A 19912-nucleotide genomic window follows, 5' to 3' on the forward strand; every position below is an offset into this window, starting at 1 on the left:
AAAAATATATATATATATATATATATATATATATATTTACAGTGGTAATCTTTAGTGACTCAGGGCCTACATAGTGTACCCAACTATTATTCTAAACTTAAATCTTACTACCTCTCCACTCCCAAATGGGGTGTTCAGCTATGAGTGGAGTCAAGGATATGAATAGTAAGCTGTGAAAATCTCTCGGTGCCTGGAAATTAGCCTACTAGCATCTTTAGGAAGGAGGTTGGGAAGCTGTTCCATGTTTGAAATAAAGACCTTGCTCTTCAGTTGCAACTTAACCTGCGGTTTAAAATTTCACCTAGTATTGCCAGGCATGGTGGCTCATGCCTGTCATCCCAGCACTTTGGGAGGCGGAGGCAAGAGTTTAGGGGTTTGAGACCAGCCTGGCCAAATTGGTGAGACCCCGTCTCTACAATAAATTAAAAAAAAAATTAGCCGGGCATGGTGATGTGTGCCTGTGGTTCCAGCTACTTGGAAGGCTGAGGCGGAAGTATCACCTGAGCCCAGCAGGTCGAGGCTGCGGTGGCTATCAGCAGCGTGCCACTGAGCTCCAGCCTGGGCAACAGAGTGAGACTCCTACTCAAAAAAAAATTTTTTTTTCACCCAGTATAACAGAAACATAATTTTACATAGCAGTCCTGATGTATGATGTCAGATGTAGTGTCAGTGACTTCTTTCAGAAAGGTTTTGGTGACAGCCGTCTACCCTGAGAGGGTTATTTCTAGGTGGATTCTCTTCCTGCCAGACTTCTTTCCTTCCAGATGTAAACTATTAAGAGGTTAAAACAAATAAACAAGCAAAAATCTGCTGAAGCCCCTTTTCCCCTGCATCAAAGTGCTTTGACTGCAGCTCTACCATATACTACCTTATTGTTACCACAGGCAGGTTACTAAATCTCCCAGTTCCTCAGTGTCATCATGTGGAAAATGGAGCAATAATTGACTCTACCACTTAGGATTTTTGTGAGGATTAAATGAGGAAATGCCTGTAGAGCACTTAGTACACAATACCTGACACAGAGAAGCCATTGATCACTGTCAGCCAGTCAGTATTAGCATTGTCACTTTAAGCTTTGTCTCACTGGAGAGGAAGAGTTCAAATTAGCACTAAGCCACTTCAACAGAAAGGGCTTAGGTGAGTTGGAACCTCAGACCTTCCCGTAGAAACACTATTTTGGAGAGTAGTTAAATAACAAGTACAAACACTTGGGACCAAGCACTGTACCTGGTATTGAAGGGAGAAGGAATGGTTTTTGGCATCAAGGTGTTTATTATCTTGTTAGCAAAAAAGCCACTGATCACTGAGTACAGTGATCATCATGAACAGCATTTGTCTAGTGCTCTACAGTGTTGTTTAATGTTGTGAGAACGCTTATAAAAGCAGCTGGGGAAGCCCTTTTCGAAGGAGGCAAACTTTGAGTACGGCCTCCTCCCAGATCATTCTTCACGGAGCTCAGCTCTGACATTCTTATCACATGGTTGATGGCTCTTTGCATCACTCCTGAAGGAGAAAAGACATATTTCACCTTGGGGGTGCCATGGAGTACATTAGAAGCAGGCTTGAGGGTAGGGCACACCTGGATTGAGTCCTGGTTCATCCACTCTTTGGTGGTATGACCTTGACCAAAGTATGGTCTTTAAGTTCCCAGCTTCAGGTTTCTCATTTACAAACTGAGGGCCATGATGAGGATAAAGCCCAGCCCACTGTCTGGTAACTACCAGACGCTGTGAACAGTTAACATCTCTTCTTCTCCTTGGAGGACAAAATGAACACTTAGATTTGGCCACTCAGTGGCCTTTCTCCTTGTCACTGGGACTTTCCTAGGCCATTGGCAACAGGGGAAAAAAGCTTAATAAACCAATACTACTGCCAATACTACTAACTGTGAATGCCAGAAGCACAGATTGCTTTATCAACCTATGAGAATGGCCAAAATGCAGGTCTTATGTGTTCCGAAGGGGCACTAAAACTCCACATGGGAGATTTTGGAAGAGGACCAGATATAGTCTTTGTGTGATGTAAATGTTGGCAGCACAGATGCTTTCTCCCACCTGTCTAGAAAGAAAAGTTCTCATAAACGACTGTTAGACATGCCCTCATCCTTTCCCTGGAGGAGTCAGCCAGACCAAACAAATCTGTATCTAAGAATGTGTTTTTCCAAGAGGGAGGGACCTGATATGGATGACAGCTCTAGAGACCCAAACATCCTTTCTGCCTGGAGGTTTATGTAGCATACTTTTTTCTTACTTCTGGGCAAGTTGCACTAGTAATTTGCAACTTGGGATGGGATGAGGTCAGCAATTAGAGTCTGTTCTTCCTGGACTAGGATTGGGCCTTCAGCTAGTAGGGCAGTGGCTAGTTTCCCAGAGAGGAAAGCCAGCTTCAGAACTTGATCTCACCCTGTATGGTCCTCTGTATACTTTGTTTTGCATGGTATTGTTTGGGTCAGTTGGTCTGTTATGCAGAAAAGTGTTGAAGGGCTCTGCATTTAGTGATCCCCTCAGCCATGTACCCAGCAGCAGCATGTCTTAGTTCCAAGAAGAGATGATAAATGAATCCCATTTTAATTTTTTTTAATGGAATGTGGTCACGAGATAAAATGAGTATGCATGCTAAATGACTTTTTCTATTTTGTTTCTTTTAGGAGAACTATCCTATCCCTGAACCAGGCCCAGATGGTAAGTTCTTGGGAAACTCAATTTATCTTTTGCTGTTTTCCTCTTGTTTACCTTGGAGACACATGTGCCTTATTCCCTTACCCCTCTTTTCCTACTTTTGCCTCTATTAAAATCTATGCTTTTGTTGGGCTGACAATCTAGTCTGCTGTCCATAGCATGACTGGGTGGGAGGTTTATTTTGGCTGCTACATGATAAACTTAATTGTTTCCCAGACTGATTGACTTGTCCTAAAGAGTTTCTGATGTAAAGTGTATAGACCAAAGGCAGAATTATTCCTCTTCTGACCTAAGGACAGAGTACCTGTCTACTATAAGCTGCTGTTGGAGTTGCCCAATGTCCTAACCCAAACTTTTGAAAGGAGTGAGCCTACAGAACTTAATCTTTTAATTAACAGAGGGAGCATTGTGCCAGTCCTCCCCACTCCCTCAGGAAGGCCAGTTACCAAAGCAAAGGACAACCCAGGACCTTCTGTCCACTGCGGGCTGGAGGGGCTGCATGGAACCCTGCCCCCTACCCTAATCAACAGAGCAAGGAAGTGAGTGAGTACACAGTGAGAGGATTCCCTACACCTTTCTTTGCTCCAGTTCTTCCAGACCTCTCACTGGGTGAGTCCTTGGGGCTTTGCTGACATGCTGATGTCTGGGGTGATGTCTGAACCTGGGAAGGCCATACCACCCAGTTGGCTAAGGCAGATCTCTGCTGTTTTCCAATCCCTCCTATCCCTAGAATCTCATTCCTTCATAATCTGCAGTACCCTAAAGTGAGGCTGGGAGCTAGCTCATCCTCCTCCTGCTACACCCAGCCACTCAGTTCTCCTTTCTGCCCTTGATGAGTTGCGGATGTCCTTTCCCACCCTGCCTCATCTCACCCCAGAACTGCAGATTCTGTGTGAACATCAGGTCGAAGGCAGTTTTCCTGGTGGCTCCAGAACTTTGCTACTCAAAGGTCAATTGAGTTACTGACTTATAAGTGGTAAGTCATCTATATAATGTAATATGTAGATCACTTATATATTACAGTTCATAGGTCACTTATAAGTATCACTTATATTAGTGATATTAATACAGACTTGATAGAATATAGCTTAGCAAGCATTGTATATTTAGGGTTTAATCATTTTCACCAAGCTAGCACGTTCAGAGAAGTGAAAGAGGCACCTCATATCTTGAAAAGGTGTTGATTCCAGAAGTGGCCAAACAAAGACTATCTTGGACTCAGAAGGTCCTGGTACAGCTTCTCTCTGAAGCAGCATTCTGCTTTCAGTTTCTTATTTCTTGTTACTCTTGCCTCGGAAGGGGGAAAGAGAGTACATTTCAGCAAGCATTTAGCAAGTCTAATCTAATCTAAAGGTCTTGGTGCTTCAAGAGAGGAAACTCTGAGGTACTTTTCCTAATTCAAATGACTTTTCTCCAGCTTTGATCTCAGAGTTCACCCTGTCATTTCTTTTTTTTAGTCTTTTTTTTTTTTTGTCACCTAGGCTGGAGTGCATACTCATAGCCACCACAGCCTCAACCCACTGGGCTCAGGTGATCCTTCTGCCTCAGCCTTCCAAGTAACTGGGCCTACAGGCACATGCCAACAAAACTCGGCTAACTTTTTTGATTTACTGTAGAGATGAGGTCTCGCTAAGTTGCCCAGGCTGGTCTTGAATCCTTGGACTCAGGCAGTCCTCTCGCCTCTGCTTCCCAAAGTGCTGGGATTACAAATGTAAGCCACAGCACCCAGCCTACCCTGTCATCCTGTCATTTCTTACTCTGTTCACCAAAACCAAGGAGGAAGGAAGTTCTGTAGAGTTTCCCCTGGTGGATGTCTGGTGGTCTGTGGCAAGGGCAGTGTATAAAACATCTGAATGCATAATAGAGTTTTTGGGTCTCTTTGTCTTTCTAAGGCAGAACGTTTTCTCGGGGAAATATTTGTGTGTGACTTGGTCATCTCAGTCAGACTAGGCCCATATCCTTTAGTACTTATTTCAGCAAAGGGGCTCAGGAGCATCATTATTTTAAACTTGGAAAACTGACAACAACAATACCACTTAATCTCACTTTATTCAAACTCTTGAAGGGGTAATCCTAGTAGAAATCTTTGGGTGGTTTAAATAAAACTTCACCTTTTTAGAAAACAATAGACATGAAGAACTCAGTCTGACAGTTTACAGAGTGTTTCCAAGCTGCGATTCTGCCCAAATAGTTCTCATGTATAGATAAGAATCAGATATATCATATTAATTGTCTGGAAACAATTATCTCCTGGAAAACAGTTTGTTCCCTTAAGTAGCTGGTACATTTCATACTACTAATAATATCTTGTTTACCCAGTGTATTGGTCAAGGTTTCCCAGAGAAACAAAACCAGTAAGATGTGTGTGTGTGTGTGTGTGTGTGTGTGTGTGTGTGTGTGTGTGTGTGTGTGCGCGCGCGCACACGTGTGTATGAAAATGGAGATTTAGGAATTAGCTCATGTGATTGTGGGGTCATGGAGGCTAGCAAGTCTGAAATTTATAGTACAGACCAACAGGCTGGAAGTTCAGGTAAGAGTTGATGTTGCAACCTTGAGAATTACTTCTCCTTCAGAAAACCTCAGGCTTTGTTTTTAAGACCTCTAAACTGATTGGATGTGACTCAGCCACAATATGGAGAGTGATTTTTTTACTTGAAGTCCACTGGTTTACATGTTCATCACACCTAAAAAATACCTAACATCTAGATAGGTGTTTGACCAACAACTGGGCACTATAACTTAGCCAAGTTGACATGTAAAATTAACCATCATTTGCAGTTAATTTGCTCTACAGAAACTTTTTTTGCTGTAAGAGACTTAATTGGGTTGCTTATTTTCCTCTGTTTTCTCAAGTTTGTTCCTGTCCAGGAAACCCAGCCCTCTCCCCATACAGAGGGAAATCACTGGGTGCCTCAGAGATAGAGGAGGTGTTCCCTCCCTCACTGATTTTCTCCTCTTTTCTCTTGTTAGAGGTGCTGATCAAGATGAATTCTGTTGGAATCTGCGGCTCAGATGTCCACTACTGGCAGCATGGTCGAATTGGGGATTTTATTGTGAAAAAGCCCATGGTGCTGGGGCATGAAGCTTCAGGAACAGTTGTAAAAGTGGGATCACTGGTAAAGCACCTAAAACCAGGTCAGCAAAGTCCTTCAGCTAACTGATTTATACATTCATTCAACATAAATATTTGTGCATGCTTTCACTGGGCTAGGCCCTCTGTTATGCTCTGGGGTACAGCAGTGAGCAAGACAGTTTCAGTCCCTGCATGCATGCATCTTACCATACACAAAGGAAGATCTAGGACAGTTACTTAATCACAATGTGTTAAGGGCAGTAGAGGAGAACTCAGGATGCGATTGGCATGTTTTACCTTACCCCTGGCTCATTTGGGGAAGAGATAGTTTTTTGGGGTTTTTTTTTAGTCAAAGTCTTACTCTGATGCCCAGGCTAGAGTACAGTGGCACCATCAGAGCTACTGCAGCCTCGACCTGCTGGGTTCAGGCCTTTCTTCTGCCTCAGCCTTCCAAGTAGATGAGACTACAGGTACATGCCACCACACCTGGCTAACTTTTTAATTTATTGTAGAGACAAGGTCTCACCATGTTGCCCAGGCTGATCTTGAACTCCTGGGCTCAAGCAGTCCTCTTACCTCAGCCTCCCAAATTGCTAGAATTACAGGTGTGAGCCACTGCATCAAGCCAAGGAAGGGACAGTTAATCCAACACCTGAAGACAAGTAAAGGAGTGGAGAAAATGTTCTGGGCAAAGGAACCACAAACTTCCTTCAAATGCTGGGTAACCACCAATATTTTTCCCAGATTTGTTTAACTCATTTTCCCAGAGGAAAGAATTCTTAGCTGTGGCAGACTATGTTGTTTCTGGACACAGTGAATAAAATCCAAGCTGTCTTGGCATAGGCTAGCTATTGACTTTAACCTTCCTTTGCTGATGAGGCTGTTGTGATGAGGCTGTTGTGCAGCCTGGAGATAACATCACATTATTTGGGGAAAAGGAGGAGTTGACCAGAGGTGCCATCCTGTGTTAGTTATAAGGCTCTCTGAGCCCAGCCACTTGAAGAGGGATTGACCATCTCTGAAGAAGTCGGACATGTTTCTTGTTTGTCATTAGTGGAGAACAAGAAAGTTCCTGTGGTGTTGCAAGGTTATCCCAAAGTGGAAGGGTCACAGCTTTCAACAGCCACTGATGATAGGTTCTCACCTGTGGGACAAGGTCTCTAAATATAAGTTTAACAAGAAGTGGGTTTCTCTAAATGTAAATTATAGCAAGTGCTTAGTCAGTTATCTACAATGAGTCCAGTCTTGTGCCAGGTGCTTTGAGGGCTATCAAAAAATAAGAAAATATGATTCCCAGATCCTTAGATCTAGCTGGGGAAACCAGACATCAGAACCTACATAAATGCCAACTATTAGAGAACAAGACCAATTAGGTGTGGGAAATGGGCTTTAGGAGTTCAAATAAAAAACATTTGTTGTGGGTGGAAGTGATTAAAGATCACTTCATGATGGTCTTATGGAGGAGATAGGTCTTTGAGTTGGACTTTTTTTTTTTTTTTTGAGTTGGAGTCTCACTCTGTCACCCAGGCTGGAGTGCAGTGGCACGCTCATGGCCACCGCAGCCTCGACCTGCTGGGCTCAGGTGATCCTTCTGCCTCACCCTTCCAAGTAGCTGGAACCACACCCAGCTAGTTTTTTTATTTATTGTAGAGATGTGGTCTTGCCAAGTTGCCCAGGCTGGTCTCGAACCCCTGAGCTCAGGCAGTCCTCTTGCCTTGGCCTCCCAAAGTGCTTGGATTACAGGCTTGAGCCACTGCACCTGGCTGTGAGTTGGACATTTAACAGTAAAAATAATAATAAGAAAAAAGTGGCTAATATTTGTATTGATTTGCTAGGTTAGTTTTTAAGTTAAACACTTACGTGTATAAGTATTTATTTTATTCTTGAAACAATTCTATGAGATAATCATTATTATCTTCATTAATTGGTGAACAAATTGAAACTTGGTTATTGCCTAGGGTCATACATTAGTTAGTTGCACAAGCTGAAAAAAAAGCAGGCAAAACCGGGCTGTGGAGAAGTAGGCTGGTCCTTTTCTCCAGAGTGTAAGTCTATACTGCATCCCAAGTGTTGGAGCTGGGATGCCTGCCTGGGTCTTTTGGACTTTAGAGAAAATGCTCAAAATCACTGGGTTACCCACCATCTTCAGACTTGAGAAAGGCTTTGTACTGAGTTAGTAAAGAGGCCAGAAACTAATATCTAGTTAAGAGGAACAGAACAATAAAATTACAGAGGTGGGAATAACATATCTGGGTTTCCAATAAGTCTGTGCTGTTCAGACTGCAGGTTCTGTGTTGGGGAGTTAGTGAAGAGGCTAAAAATCATAATATATATAAAAATCCCTCTTTAAAAAGCACTGTACAACTGTGAATTATTATGTTATTATATCAATAATTAGAGGATAAAACAGAATAATATAAAACTCCACTTGATTATGGAGGATCTTGAATGCCAGGTAAGAATTCATCCTTAATGGTATATATGGCAACAAGTTCATTGGGAAGCAGAGAAAGTAGAGAGTCAGAGGAGATGGGAGGAAGAGACATCTACATATACATTTTAGTGGCCATAAGGACTTCTATGGGTACTTTCTTCCTTTGGAATACAAAATTTCATTAAAAGTGTTTCGTATGTTAGCTTGACTTCAAGCTCTAATCATCTCACTTTGAAAGAAGAAAACTACTCATTGAATATTTCCTAATACTTGTTTACAGTATTTAAACATATAAATTAATACATCTAAGGTGTGGAAATATTCCTAGTTTATGTACTATCTGGCTATCAATCTTATCGGCTGACTTTCCTCTACAATAATACCTGTTCAAATAATATAATAATGATAAATACAATAAAAAGAATTAGTGCTTCTTTTTTTTGTGTGTGTGTTGGAGTCTCACTTTGTCGCTCAGGCTGGAGTGCAGTGGCACACTCATGACCACCCCAGTGTCTACCTGCTGGGCTCCAGCGATCCTTCCGCCTCAGCCTTCCAAGTAGCCAGAACTACAGGCTCACACTACCATGCCTGGCTAATTTTTTTGTTTTTTTGATATATTGTAGAGACAAGGTCTCACCAAGTTGCCCAGGCTGGTCTCGAACTCGCAGGCTCAGGCAATCCACTCGCCTCAGCCTCCCAAAGTGCTGGGATTACAGGCTGAGCCATCGAGCCCAGCCAAGAGTTAGTACTTCTATCATCATTACCACCACTACTTTTTTTTTAACTTTTAAATTTTTTTATTTTAAAATTGTGGGGTACAATTCAGGGTTAAGTATACAAATATTCATTATGTTGATGAGGTATGCCCCACCTTCCCCAGGTAGATTTCAACTACTGTCAATCCCATCTCCCTGCTCCCCCCACCCCCCCATAGTTTCCCGCTACTGTCAATCCTTTTCTTATAGTATTATGGTAGTTGTTCAAGGTCCACTTATGAGTGAGGACATGTGATACGCAGTTCTCTGCTTCTGTGAAATATCACTCAGTATTATAGACTCTAATTCCACCCAGGTTACTGCAAAGTTAATGATTTTGTGCTTCCTTATAGCTCCGTAATATTCCATTGCGTATATGTACCACATTTTTTTTTTATCCAGTTCTCTTTTGATGGGCAACATGGTTGGTTCCAACCACCACTACTTTTAATGAGCACTAACTATGTACCAGGACTCGACACTATTTTGTGAGAACTTTCAGCACAAAAAGACATTAGAAAGAGCTTAACGTGTCCCTACTAAATTAAGGCCAGACCTCCCATGCCTTATTAGGCTTCAGTAGGCTCCTAACATCCACTTCAGGCTCAGAAGTTCCCTAACACTAGTACAGAGGAGAGTGGTCAGTCAAACCTCCACAGCTTATAACTGTGCGGCCATCTGAGTGTTTCTTTCTTTATCTCTAATGCAGAACTCATACCACCTTATTGGTTTGTGAGAAGGAAGAAGGGAGATTTTGTAATATGTTTTGCTTGGTGCCTGGCACTTGATAAATGGCAGGTCTTGATCTCGCCATCATTAGTAAACTCTATCCTGCTTCCTCCCAATAGGGTCTGCTGGTCAGGCTCTTCCTGAACAGCCAGGCACTGTGGCAGCGTAAGGCCTGTAGTTCATCCCCTGGGCTTGTGCCACACAGGGTCCTGCCTCACTGGCATCTATACTAATTGGTCTCCAGCTTTGTTCCTGGCTGCCAGAATGGGAGATTTCTGATCCTCACTGTGGAGTTGACTGAGGAAGGAGGTCTTCCAGGGTTTCCAGGCTGGTCTCTGATTAGCTGGTATGGGTCACTTCCCAAGTTCAGATGGAGTTTAAATCCAATTGGAACTTTGTTTGGTGTCTAGCAACACCTGTGATATCAAAACATCCTATAGATCTGTTTTCTATTTTCTGCAAACATGGAGCCCATCTGCTTTACTGATGGCGTCAAGGAGTTGCTCAATGCAGGCTTGGGTACTAACCATGTGAACCACCCCCAAATCTCAGAATGGTCATTTACCTTGAATTATTCATATCTCTCTCCCTTTCCTTTACAACAGAGAAGTGGTACTTTGTCATTAACCAACAGCTTTTGCTTGCCATGTTCCAGGGGAAATTTTTGCCAATAAGTAATTTCCTTCTAGATACTAGTGACATTTGTGTCTCGTGGTTTCTTTCCCCCAATTCTTAAATTGTATGTTTAGCAATAAAAAATTTGCCTAGCAAATGCTAGGTACTTTGGAAAAATAAATATAGAGCAGAAGACTGACTAATCCTGAGGTACTCACATCTTGGATGGGGAGGCAAGACACTCATAAAAAAACAACTAGAAAACTAGAAACAACCAAGTTTATCAACAGTAGAATAGCTAAGCTCAACTATGGTATACTCCAATACTGGAACACTCTTCAGCCATGAACAGGAAAAAACTGTTGGTGCCACAATAACATACATCAATCTGAAAAACATTATGCTAACCGCAAGAAGCCAGATTCAAAAGAGTACATGCTGTATGATCCCATTTTTGTGATATGCTGAAACAGGCAATGCTAATCTGTGGTAAAGAATATAAAAACAAGCTGGACACGGTGGCTCACACCTGTAATCCCAGCACTTTGGGAGGCAAAGGCGAGAGGATTGCTTGAGCCCACAGGTTTGAGACAAGCCTGGGCAACTTGGTGAGACCTTGTCTCTACAATAAGTAAATAAAAAGTAGCTAAGGATGGTGGCACGTGCCTGTGGTTCCAGCTACTTGGAAGGCTGAGGCGGAGGAATCATCTGAGGCTGTGGTGGCCCTGAGCATGCCACTGCACTTCAGCCTGGGTGACAGTGAGACTCCGACTCAAGAACAAAACAAACCGTTGGTGTCCTCTGGGGATGGAGGTGGGGATTGGGAAGGGATACAGAGGAATGACATTCCTGAGGTAGTGGTAATATTCTGTGTCTAGATAGGGGGTTTACATTACACAGGTAATACATTTATGAAGATTTATCAAATGATCCACCTAAGATCTGTGCTTTTCGTTAATTTTACCTTTAAAAAGAACCATAAACAAATATTGAACTCTGGTTAATGATAGGTAGGCTGAAGTATTTAAGAATGAAATATACTGATGTCTGTAGCCTACTTTGAAATGCATCAGAAAAGATAGATTGATGGAAAGAGAGATAGATGGGATGGAGGGGTGGATGTGTGGATATATGATAAAGCAAATATAGCTACATGTTTCTTGAAGAATCTAGGTGGAAGGCATCTGAATGTTCACTTTATAATTCTTCACTTTATAATTCTTTAAACTTTTCTGTGTGTTTGAAATTTGTCATAATAAAAAGGAGGAAAAATAACAATTGAGAGCAATTCTCAAGTTGGATTTCTAAAAAGGACAGAGTAGTATGACAGATCTGGCTGTTCACAGGCCTTGACTGTTACTCTCCCCTGTACCAGAGACCTCTCTTGCTCTTCTGCTAACCAGGAATCAGTTGTCTCCTTGCTATTGTCTAAACACAGCCAGACCGAGCATAAAACTTGGCGTAGTTATAGCTCTTGTCTTTGTAACAAGCTTTGCTACATATTTTCAAAACAAGTGAAGGAAAAAATGCCTGCAAACCCCATGCACTAGCTACCTCTTATGTAGCAGTGTGAGGTAGGAACTGGACTTAGCTTGCCTTAGAGATGGGGTTGGTTCTGGCTATGGAGGTGGAGGAGCGGGTTGACTTGCAGGGGATGAAAAAAGAGCAGGCCACACCGGACTGCGGAGAAGTGGGCTGGTCTTTTTCCCCAGAGTGTGTCTGTGCTGCATCCCAAGTTTCCTTGCTTACCTAGGGCATCCTGGGTACCCAAGGAGGAAGTGGCTTATTAGGCTAGATTTTCCCATCTGGTACCTCCCCATGAACATGCATGCCTTCAGAGCATTTCTGGTTTTGCTCTTGTTTTTAAAGGTTGGAAAACAAGGAAACAAGCCAAGGAGGGGGCAGACTCTGTCCCTACCCTCGGTTCGGACTGTATTTGTTTTCCTCTCCAGGTGATCGCGTTGCCATAGAGCCTGGAGCTCCCCGAGAAACCGATGAATTCTGCAAGATTGGCCGATACAATCTGTCGCCGTCCATCTTCTTCTGTGCCACTCCCCCTGATGATGGGAACCTCTGCTGGTTCTACAAGCACAAGGCAGCCTTCTGCTACAAGTTAGTGTCCACAGACCCGCTGTGCCACCTGGGACCTCTTTCCCCCATTTGTTTGGTGCTCTTTCTTCTAGTTTCCGGTGGTGATTTATTTTAGTCTTTTCCGTTTGTAATTCCAAACTCAAGGCATCCCGCTGGCAGGCATTGGTGGCACTGAGGGAGGGTAGCCTCCCCATAGTTAAGACTGACTCACAGTGGTTGGCTTTAGTCTTTTAGTCTAACTCTTCTTCACCTTAGAGCAACAACAGACAGTTGTTGCTGAAATCACTCACCCTCTGCAGCCATCTTGGAGAGAACTCTTTATGGTTCATCTTCCATTATTGATTTCCACTGCAGCTACCAGGAAGGGAACCTTTAACAATAATGAACTCTACAATAAGGATGATCGCAGTGGCTCACACCTGTAATTCCAGCGCTTTGAGAGGCTGAGCGGGGAGGAGCTCTTGAGACTAGGAGTTTGAGACTAGCTTGGGCAACATAGCGAGACCCTGTCTCTACAAAAAATAAAAAAATGAACCAGGTGTGGTGGCACGTGCTTATATTTCTAGCTACTCAGGAGGCTGAGGTGAGAGGATTGCTTGAGCCCAGGAGGTCAAGGCTGTGGTGAGCTATGATCATGCCATGGCACTCCAGCCTGGTGATAGAGTGAGATTCTGACTCAGAAAAAAAAGCAGACCTTGACAATAGCAACACACCACAACAGCAAAAACTGACATTTACTGAGGAGGCGTGGTGGGTGCCAGGGCTTGAGCTTTGAAATCCTGGATCTACTTCCTCCTAGAGAGTGAATTTGGGGAAATGATTTAACTTTTCTCTGCTTGTTTTATTTAATTGCCAGAACTTTAACTAAGGCAATGCATATAAAGTCATAGTTATTATTACTCTGTGCCTGCCCTTGTGCTAATAAGTGCTTTGCATGCCCTTATTTAACCTTCATAAGAATAATGGTGAGGTGGGCACAATTATTAGGTTAACTGAGACAAAAGGAGGCTTGTTGACTTGGGCACAGAGCAGAACCAGGAGTCTAACTGGGGTCTTTGTGAGTCTTAAGCGCCTGCCCTGTGCCCACGGCCCTCCCCTCCCCCAATTCTTGCCCTTGCAATGGCTTTGTGGTGAAGTTGGGTGTGGCAGAAGCAAACCACCATATCTTCCATACGGGCCCCATGGAGCTCTGGGGTGCCAACAGGTCTTTCTCCCTCTGACCCCACCCAGGCTCACTTTCCTCCCACCCCAGCCTCGTCTTGGTAGTGGCTGTCAGACAGAATGGGGCTTGTCAAATGGAGACCAGATGTCTGTCACAGGAGCAGTCTGACAGATCTGAGTTTTTCTAGTGCCTACTGGAAGCCTTGGGAGGAGTCATAGGCCAAAGACCTTGTGATGGGTTTAAGTCAACACCTGGACCAGCTCTAGAAGAAAGCAGAGTCCACTTTTCACCAGTGGTTCCTGAATCAACATGCCTTTTTCTGGGCCCTTTCCAAGTTAAGTCACTGAACAACATTTTATGGAAGGCAGAAGAACATAATGGTAAAGCCCAAGACTGACTACTAGTCTCTGCCAATTATAGTTGCATGGCCTTGAGCAAGTTACTTAAATTTTGTAACCTCAATATCCTTGCCTGTAAAATAGAGATGATAATAGCACCTTCCTCACAGAATTATTGATGAGATCCAATGAGAAAGACATATCAAGTCTTCAGAATGAGGTTTGGCACATAGTAGCTGCTAAATAAATGGTGTCAAGCTATGACATAGCCTTAGCCTTGTGGTCTGGAGTATGGAGGTGCAGGATTAGGCCTAAAAGGGAGCCTTATGCTGGTAGTTTGTAGAGAATGATGGGGGAGGGGACAAGGTTCTCATTGGCAGTGACAATGAGAGGGCTGAAGAGGGTCTCTAGGGGGCTGTCAACCCCTGCCTATCCTTTCCTCCCAGGGTGCTTTCTGCCTGTGTCCCCAGTTCAGCCCTAGATCCAAGCCCTCCTCTCTGTTTTTCCTTTGGGGTGATTCCTATTCTACCACAGCCCCTTTATTTTCCTGCCCACCTATTTTTTTCTATCTTCCTGCTTCCCCCTTGGCTTCTTGGTCATCCTTTGCTCCCTTTTGTCTGTTCCTTGAACCCTGTGGTAAAAACCACCAAGTTACCTTGTAATTCTCTGGTCTGGCAGAAAGGTTATAACGTCATGAAAAGTTAGGACTGGGAAGAAATTTGGAGCCTTCTCATCCCTGTTTCCCATCAACCACTACTGGACAAGGTTGGGCAGGGAGGACCCAGTGACTCTCCCAAGATCAGTGACAAAGGGGCTGGGCCTCAGGACTCCATGTGCCCCTGCTTCCATTCCAGGTGTCTCTCCCATGCGGTTGGCTGTGTTGGGTGCTGGTAAGATGAGGGAGCATCTGCTTAATTGGTAGACTACTCTCCTAGATAACAGTCTTCACTTGTCACCTTCCACAGTCTCATCTCTCCTTGGTAGTTTGGGAATCTTCCTTATTTCATTTTATTGTTTGTTTGTTTGTTTGTTTTTTTGAGTTGGAGTCTCACTCTGTTGCTCCGGCTGGAGTGCAGTGGCACACTCACAGCTACCGCAGCCTCAACCTGCTGGGCCCAGGAGATCTTTTTGCGTCAGCTTCCCGAGTAGCTGGGACAGCAGGCGTGGACCACCATGCCCAGCTAATTTTTTATTGTAGAGGTGAGGTCTGGCCAAGTTACCCAGGCTGGTTTTGAACCCCTGGGCTCAGGTGATTGTCTCGCTTCAGCCTCTCAAAGTGCTGGAATCACAGGCATGAGCCACCATGCCCAGCCTCCTTATTTCATTTTAAACTTTTTTCCGTTATATAGAATTGATGCCTCTAGGATGAGTAGAAGGAGTGTGACAGCAGTCAGAGGAGGAGAGTGAGTTGGCGTAGGGGAAATGACAGAGAAGTAGAAGGGAGGGAGAAACAGCCTCCCACCACAGGTTCTGTGAGTCATTCATTCGAGGATCAGGGACAGTGACGGGAAGACCCTATGAGTTCATCTATCTAGGACTGGGAACAGTGGCAGGAGGACCGTGGGGATGAGCACATGGCTTGGCTGGTACCTTTCTTGAAGATTTGGGACTTGAAGATTTTCATGTTCTTACATGCGGAAGTTTGGGGGGCAGTGAGGAATTAGCGGATATTGGATAATAGCTATAGAGCTGCTTGTCCCAAGAGACAGCTGAGGTGTGACAGACAGAGGATGTTGGGTCGAAAGACTTGGGTTCAGATCTTGCTTTCCTCTCCCTAGCCTTGTAACCTTGGGCAAGCCTTTTAATGTCATTGGGCTTCAGTTTCCTCTTCTGTAAAATGAAGGTAAAAATAAAACCTGCCCTTCCTGCCTGATAGGGTTAGTGTGAGGATTAAATGAGATAATGGATGAGAATGCTTCCTAATCTGTAAAGTCTTATGCAAATGTTTGCTGTCACTATCAGTGGTATTGTTGGTAGGGTCCAGATGCCAGTGGAAGTGAAAACCTAGAATCCAGTCGTGAATGTGACACAGCATATAATTGGGAAACAGGTCCTTTTCCCATCTTAACCGGTCCCAGGACAGCCTGTTACCTGCTGTCATCAGATGTGGTTCTTCTGGAATGTATACTGCGGGGAGTGATGAACAGAGTGATGCCTGCTGCTAAATCATGGTTCTGCGAAGTTGCTGATTATTGGGATTGTTTGCTAAAGTGAGGCCAGAAAGGCCATCCACTCCAGAAGCAGATGAGATGCTGGAATGTGGCCATGTTAACCCCTTGTTAAATGAACTTTTCATTGATTAATGACAACCACCATATCTTAGCTTGAATAATACTCTGAAGAAAACATAATGTGTTCATATTCACTGAAGTCATATCTCTAAAGAAAACCATTTTCAGAGGGATCAGTGTGGCCTGGGTTCTGGAATCAGACACATATGGCTTCTAATTTGAACACTTTGGGCCCCTTACTAGTTTTGAACCTTTGGGGCAAGTCATTTAACCTTCCAAACCTCAGCCTCATCTGTAAAATGGGAATGGTAGTACCTACCACAGAACTGTTCTGAGGATTTACATGAATGAATGTATGTACATTGCTTAGCACATTGCCCTGCACATAAACGCTCAGTACATGTTAGCTATTGTTATTATAGTAACAGAGGCGTTAACTGTGTGTGTTGAATGACTCCTCAGGCTTCCCGACAATGTCACCTTTGAGGAAGGGGCCCTGGTCGAGCCACTTTCTGTGGGAATTCATGCCTGCAGGCGAGGCGGAGTTACCCTGGGGAACAAGGTCCTTGTCTGTGGAGCTGGTAAGAAACAGAAGACTCCTGGTTATGGGTTCATTGACTGGGAATGTGGGGACCTCTCTGCCCATCTAATTCCCCCTCCAGGGACAGGGATTGGCTAAATAAATGAATATCTGCAGACATGATAGTAACTTATGTTACATTTCCTAAGCAACGTACCCTTTTGTTCATTTTAAAAATGAATTGTGATTAATTTTGAACTCTTGACGGGAAACTAGGGAAATATTTTTGATAGTAAAGGGAAGGGCAACTTGTGAAGCATTTGAATCATACAGAGAAGCGCTAGCCCAGTCCCTTCCATGAATGGGGAAGGCCCCGCCCCTGCCAGTGGGAGGAGTAGCACCCAGACCGCTCTGCCTACAGTAGGGTTGTAGCTGGCCACTTCTCTCATCCTGTTTCCAGCCAAGTGGAACAAGCCCTAGCAGCCTCAGACCAAATCATTCTGTGCTTCTAATTGCAGCTGACCTAGATAGTACGTTCATACTCTTTGTGGGTGTGATCTGGTGTTCCTCATACTCGTTTGTGAGTGATTGTCTGGCAGAGTCAAGTACGTGATCACAGGGCTTTCTGAGACGGGTGATGGATGTAGAATAGACTTGCCTCAATGAGCTAGCAGACTACAGGACTCAGGTGACAGATTATTGTTTTGTTTTGTTTTGTTTTGAGTCATAGTCTCACTCTGTCACCCAGGTGGAGTGCAGTGGCATGAGCACAGCTCACTGCAGCCATGACCTCCTGGGCTCATGCAATCCTTCTGCCTCAGCCTCCTGAGAAACTGGGACTACAGGTGTGCACCACCATGCCCAGCTGATATTTTTTGTAAAGACGAGGTCTTGGCTAGTCTCAAACTCCTGGGCTCAAGTAGTCCTCTCTCCTAGGTCACCCCAAAGTGCTGGGATTACAGGAGTGAGCCACTGTGCCTGGTGGTGCCTTTTTTAAATTAAATTTAATTTTTTTTGAGTTGGAGTCTCGCTCTGTCGCCCAGACCAGAGTGCAGTGGCACGCTCCCAGCCACGGCAGCCTTGACCTGCTGGGCTCCGCTGATCCTTCTGCCTCAGCCTTCCGAGTAGCTGGAATTACAGGCATGCGCTACCATGCCCGGCTGATTTTTTGATTTATTGTAGAGATGAGGTCTCCCTGCCCAGGCGGGTCTCGAACCCACGGGCTCAGGCAATCCACTCACCTCAGCCTCCCAAAGGCGCGGGATTACAGGCTGAGCCACCGAGCCCGGCTCCTTTTTTCTTTTAAAAATCTACATAGCTAGTACCTTTTGCCATAGAAATGGAAAATAAGTCATACATGCCACACACATGTATGAACACACACACACACACACACACATACATACACACGCACAGAAATTCACCCATAACCCAATCACCCATTAGCCTGAGAAAACCACTGTTAATATATTGGCATAGAATCTAGCTTTTTATTTTTATTTTTATGAGACTATGCTAAATATGCTTCCTTTTTACCTATTCTTTTTTTTTTTTTTTGAGTCAGAGTCTTACTCTGTTGCCCAGGCTAGAGTGCAGTGGCACGCTCATAGCCACTGCAGCCTCAACCTGCTGGGCTCAGGCGATCCTTCCGTGTCGGCTGTCCAAGTAGCTGGAACCACAGGTGTGCGCCACCATACCCTGCTAATCTCTTTGTTTTATTGTAGAGATGAGGTCTCTCCAAGTTGCCCAGGCTGGTCTCAAACCTATGGGCTCAGGCAGTCCTCTCACCTCCACCTCCCAAAGTGCTGGGCTTACAGGTGTGAACCACTGCTCCTGGCACCTATTTTTAAAAAAAATCAATATACTATGAACATTTTTCCATGTCAATAGATAGCATTATGGCATAATATTTAGTAGCTACGTATTATTCCATTGTAGTATATTTAACTAATCACCCTTTGTTGGACATTTCAGCTATTATTATCCAGTGTTTTGTTTTCTGGGAGAATTTACAGAATTGTTCCCAGGGGGTGTATACACAAAACAAATCCCCAAAGATATTCTGCATTGCTTTATTTTGTGGGTCTGGCTTTTCTATTAAAACCATAGTGTTACCTAGCATGCAGGTATTGTGGGGAGGCATGTGGTCTCAGGCTAATTCTTGGACACCTGAGTATCCTAGAGCTGTTTGAGCAGCTGTGTCAATCCAAAGTACCAGCTCATTTAAAGACACCCTCCAGGGAATCCTCAGAGGGCACCTAGAAAGGTTATCACTCTCCTGAGGGAGCTGTGATAGGTTCTCACAAAGGTGGGGTCAAAGAGAGAACAGGAAAACATGTTCAGATCTTCTGAGGCTTCTTATTCTCTGAGCAAGTATATGTTTCCTTGAGATTCTTTGAAATGATCTCTGAGCAGTGCTTAAGCGTAAGTGGAAAACCTCTAGCTCTGCCATTTGAGAGTATTAAGTAGAACCCAGCACTAGGAGCATACTTCATGTAAAGAATAGTTCTTCATGCATTCATTCACTTCTGCATTTGACACACAGTTGTTAAGGTCTTATTGTGCCAAACACTGGGGTAGATGCTAGAGACACACAAAAGATGTGGCTTTTACCCATGGCCTGGACAAGGGGGAGAGCAGACGTTTAATATTTCACAAACGTGTCCCATTTCCTGCTTTGTTTAGGGCCAATTGGGCTGGTCTGTTTACTTGTGGCCAAGGCGATGGGAGCAGCTCAAGTAGTGATGACTGGTAAGGTTTTCTTCCTTTAAATCTCCTTGACAAGGAAACACCTGGGCCTATAGTTTGGTTCAGAGGCATAAGATCTAGTTCCTTCCTGAGGTACTGGGTTTCTTCCTTTCTTTCTCCCTTCCCTTCTCTCCCCTCCCTTCCCTTCTCTTCTTGCTTCCTCCCTTCTCCCTTTTTCCCTTCCTTCTTCCCTCCCTCTCTCCCTCCCTTCGTCACTTTCTTCCTTCCTTTCTTTTACTTTTTTCGAGACAGGGTCTCAAAGGCCAAGCATGGCGGCTCACACCTGTAATCCCAGCACTTTGGAAGGCTGAGACAGGAGGATCATTTGAGGCCAGGAGTTTGAGACCAGTCTGGGCAACATAGCAAGAGCCTTGTCTCTACAAAACAAAACAAACAAACAACAAAAACAGAAACCCATAAACAAATATACACACGCATTTATTTATTTAAAAATAAATAAAAGACAAAATCTTGCTCTGTCACCCAGGCTGGAATGAAGTGGCATGATCATGGCTTACTGTAGCCTTGACCTCTTATA

At 44.0% G+C, this 19912-nt stretch overlaps 1 protein-coding gene across 1 annotated transcript in view; it reads left to right on the plus strand.

The window, feature by feature from the left end:
- SORD (sorbitol dehydrogenase) overlaps positions 1-19912 on the plus strand; it is a 39680-nt gene that overhangs the window by 13567 nt on the left and 6201 nt on the right. The window contains exons 2-6 of the mRNA XM_008052869.2: positions 2648-2681; positions 5649-5813; positions 12237-12396; positions 16569-16687; positions 19312-19377. Of these exons, the coding sequence (XP_008051060.1) occupies positions 2648-2681; positions 5649-5813; positions 12237-12396; positions 16569-16687; positions 19312-19377 (544 nt within the window). The remainder of the gene's footprint in view (positions 1-2647; positions 2682-5648; positions 5814-12236; positions 12397-16568; positions 16688-19311; positions 19378-19912) is intronic.

Source organism: Carlito syrichta, unplaced genomic scaffold (assembly GCF_000164805.1).
Source record: "Carlito syrichta isolate Samal-C Ts95f unplaced genomic scaffold, Tarsius_syrichta-2.0.1 Scaffold287601, whole genome shotgun sequence".
NCBI classification, from domain to species: domain Eukaryota; kingdom Metazoa; phylum Chordata; class Mammalia; order Primates; family Tarsiidae; genus Carlito; species Carlito syrichta.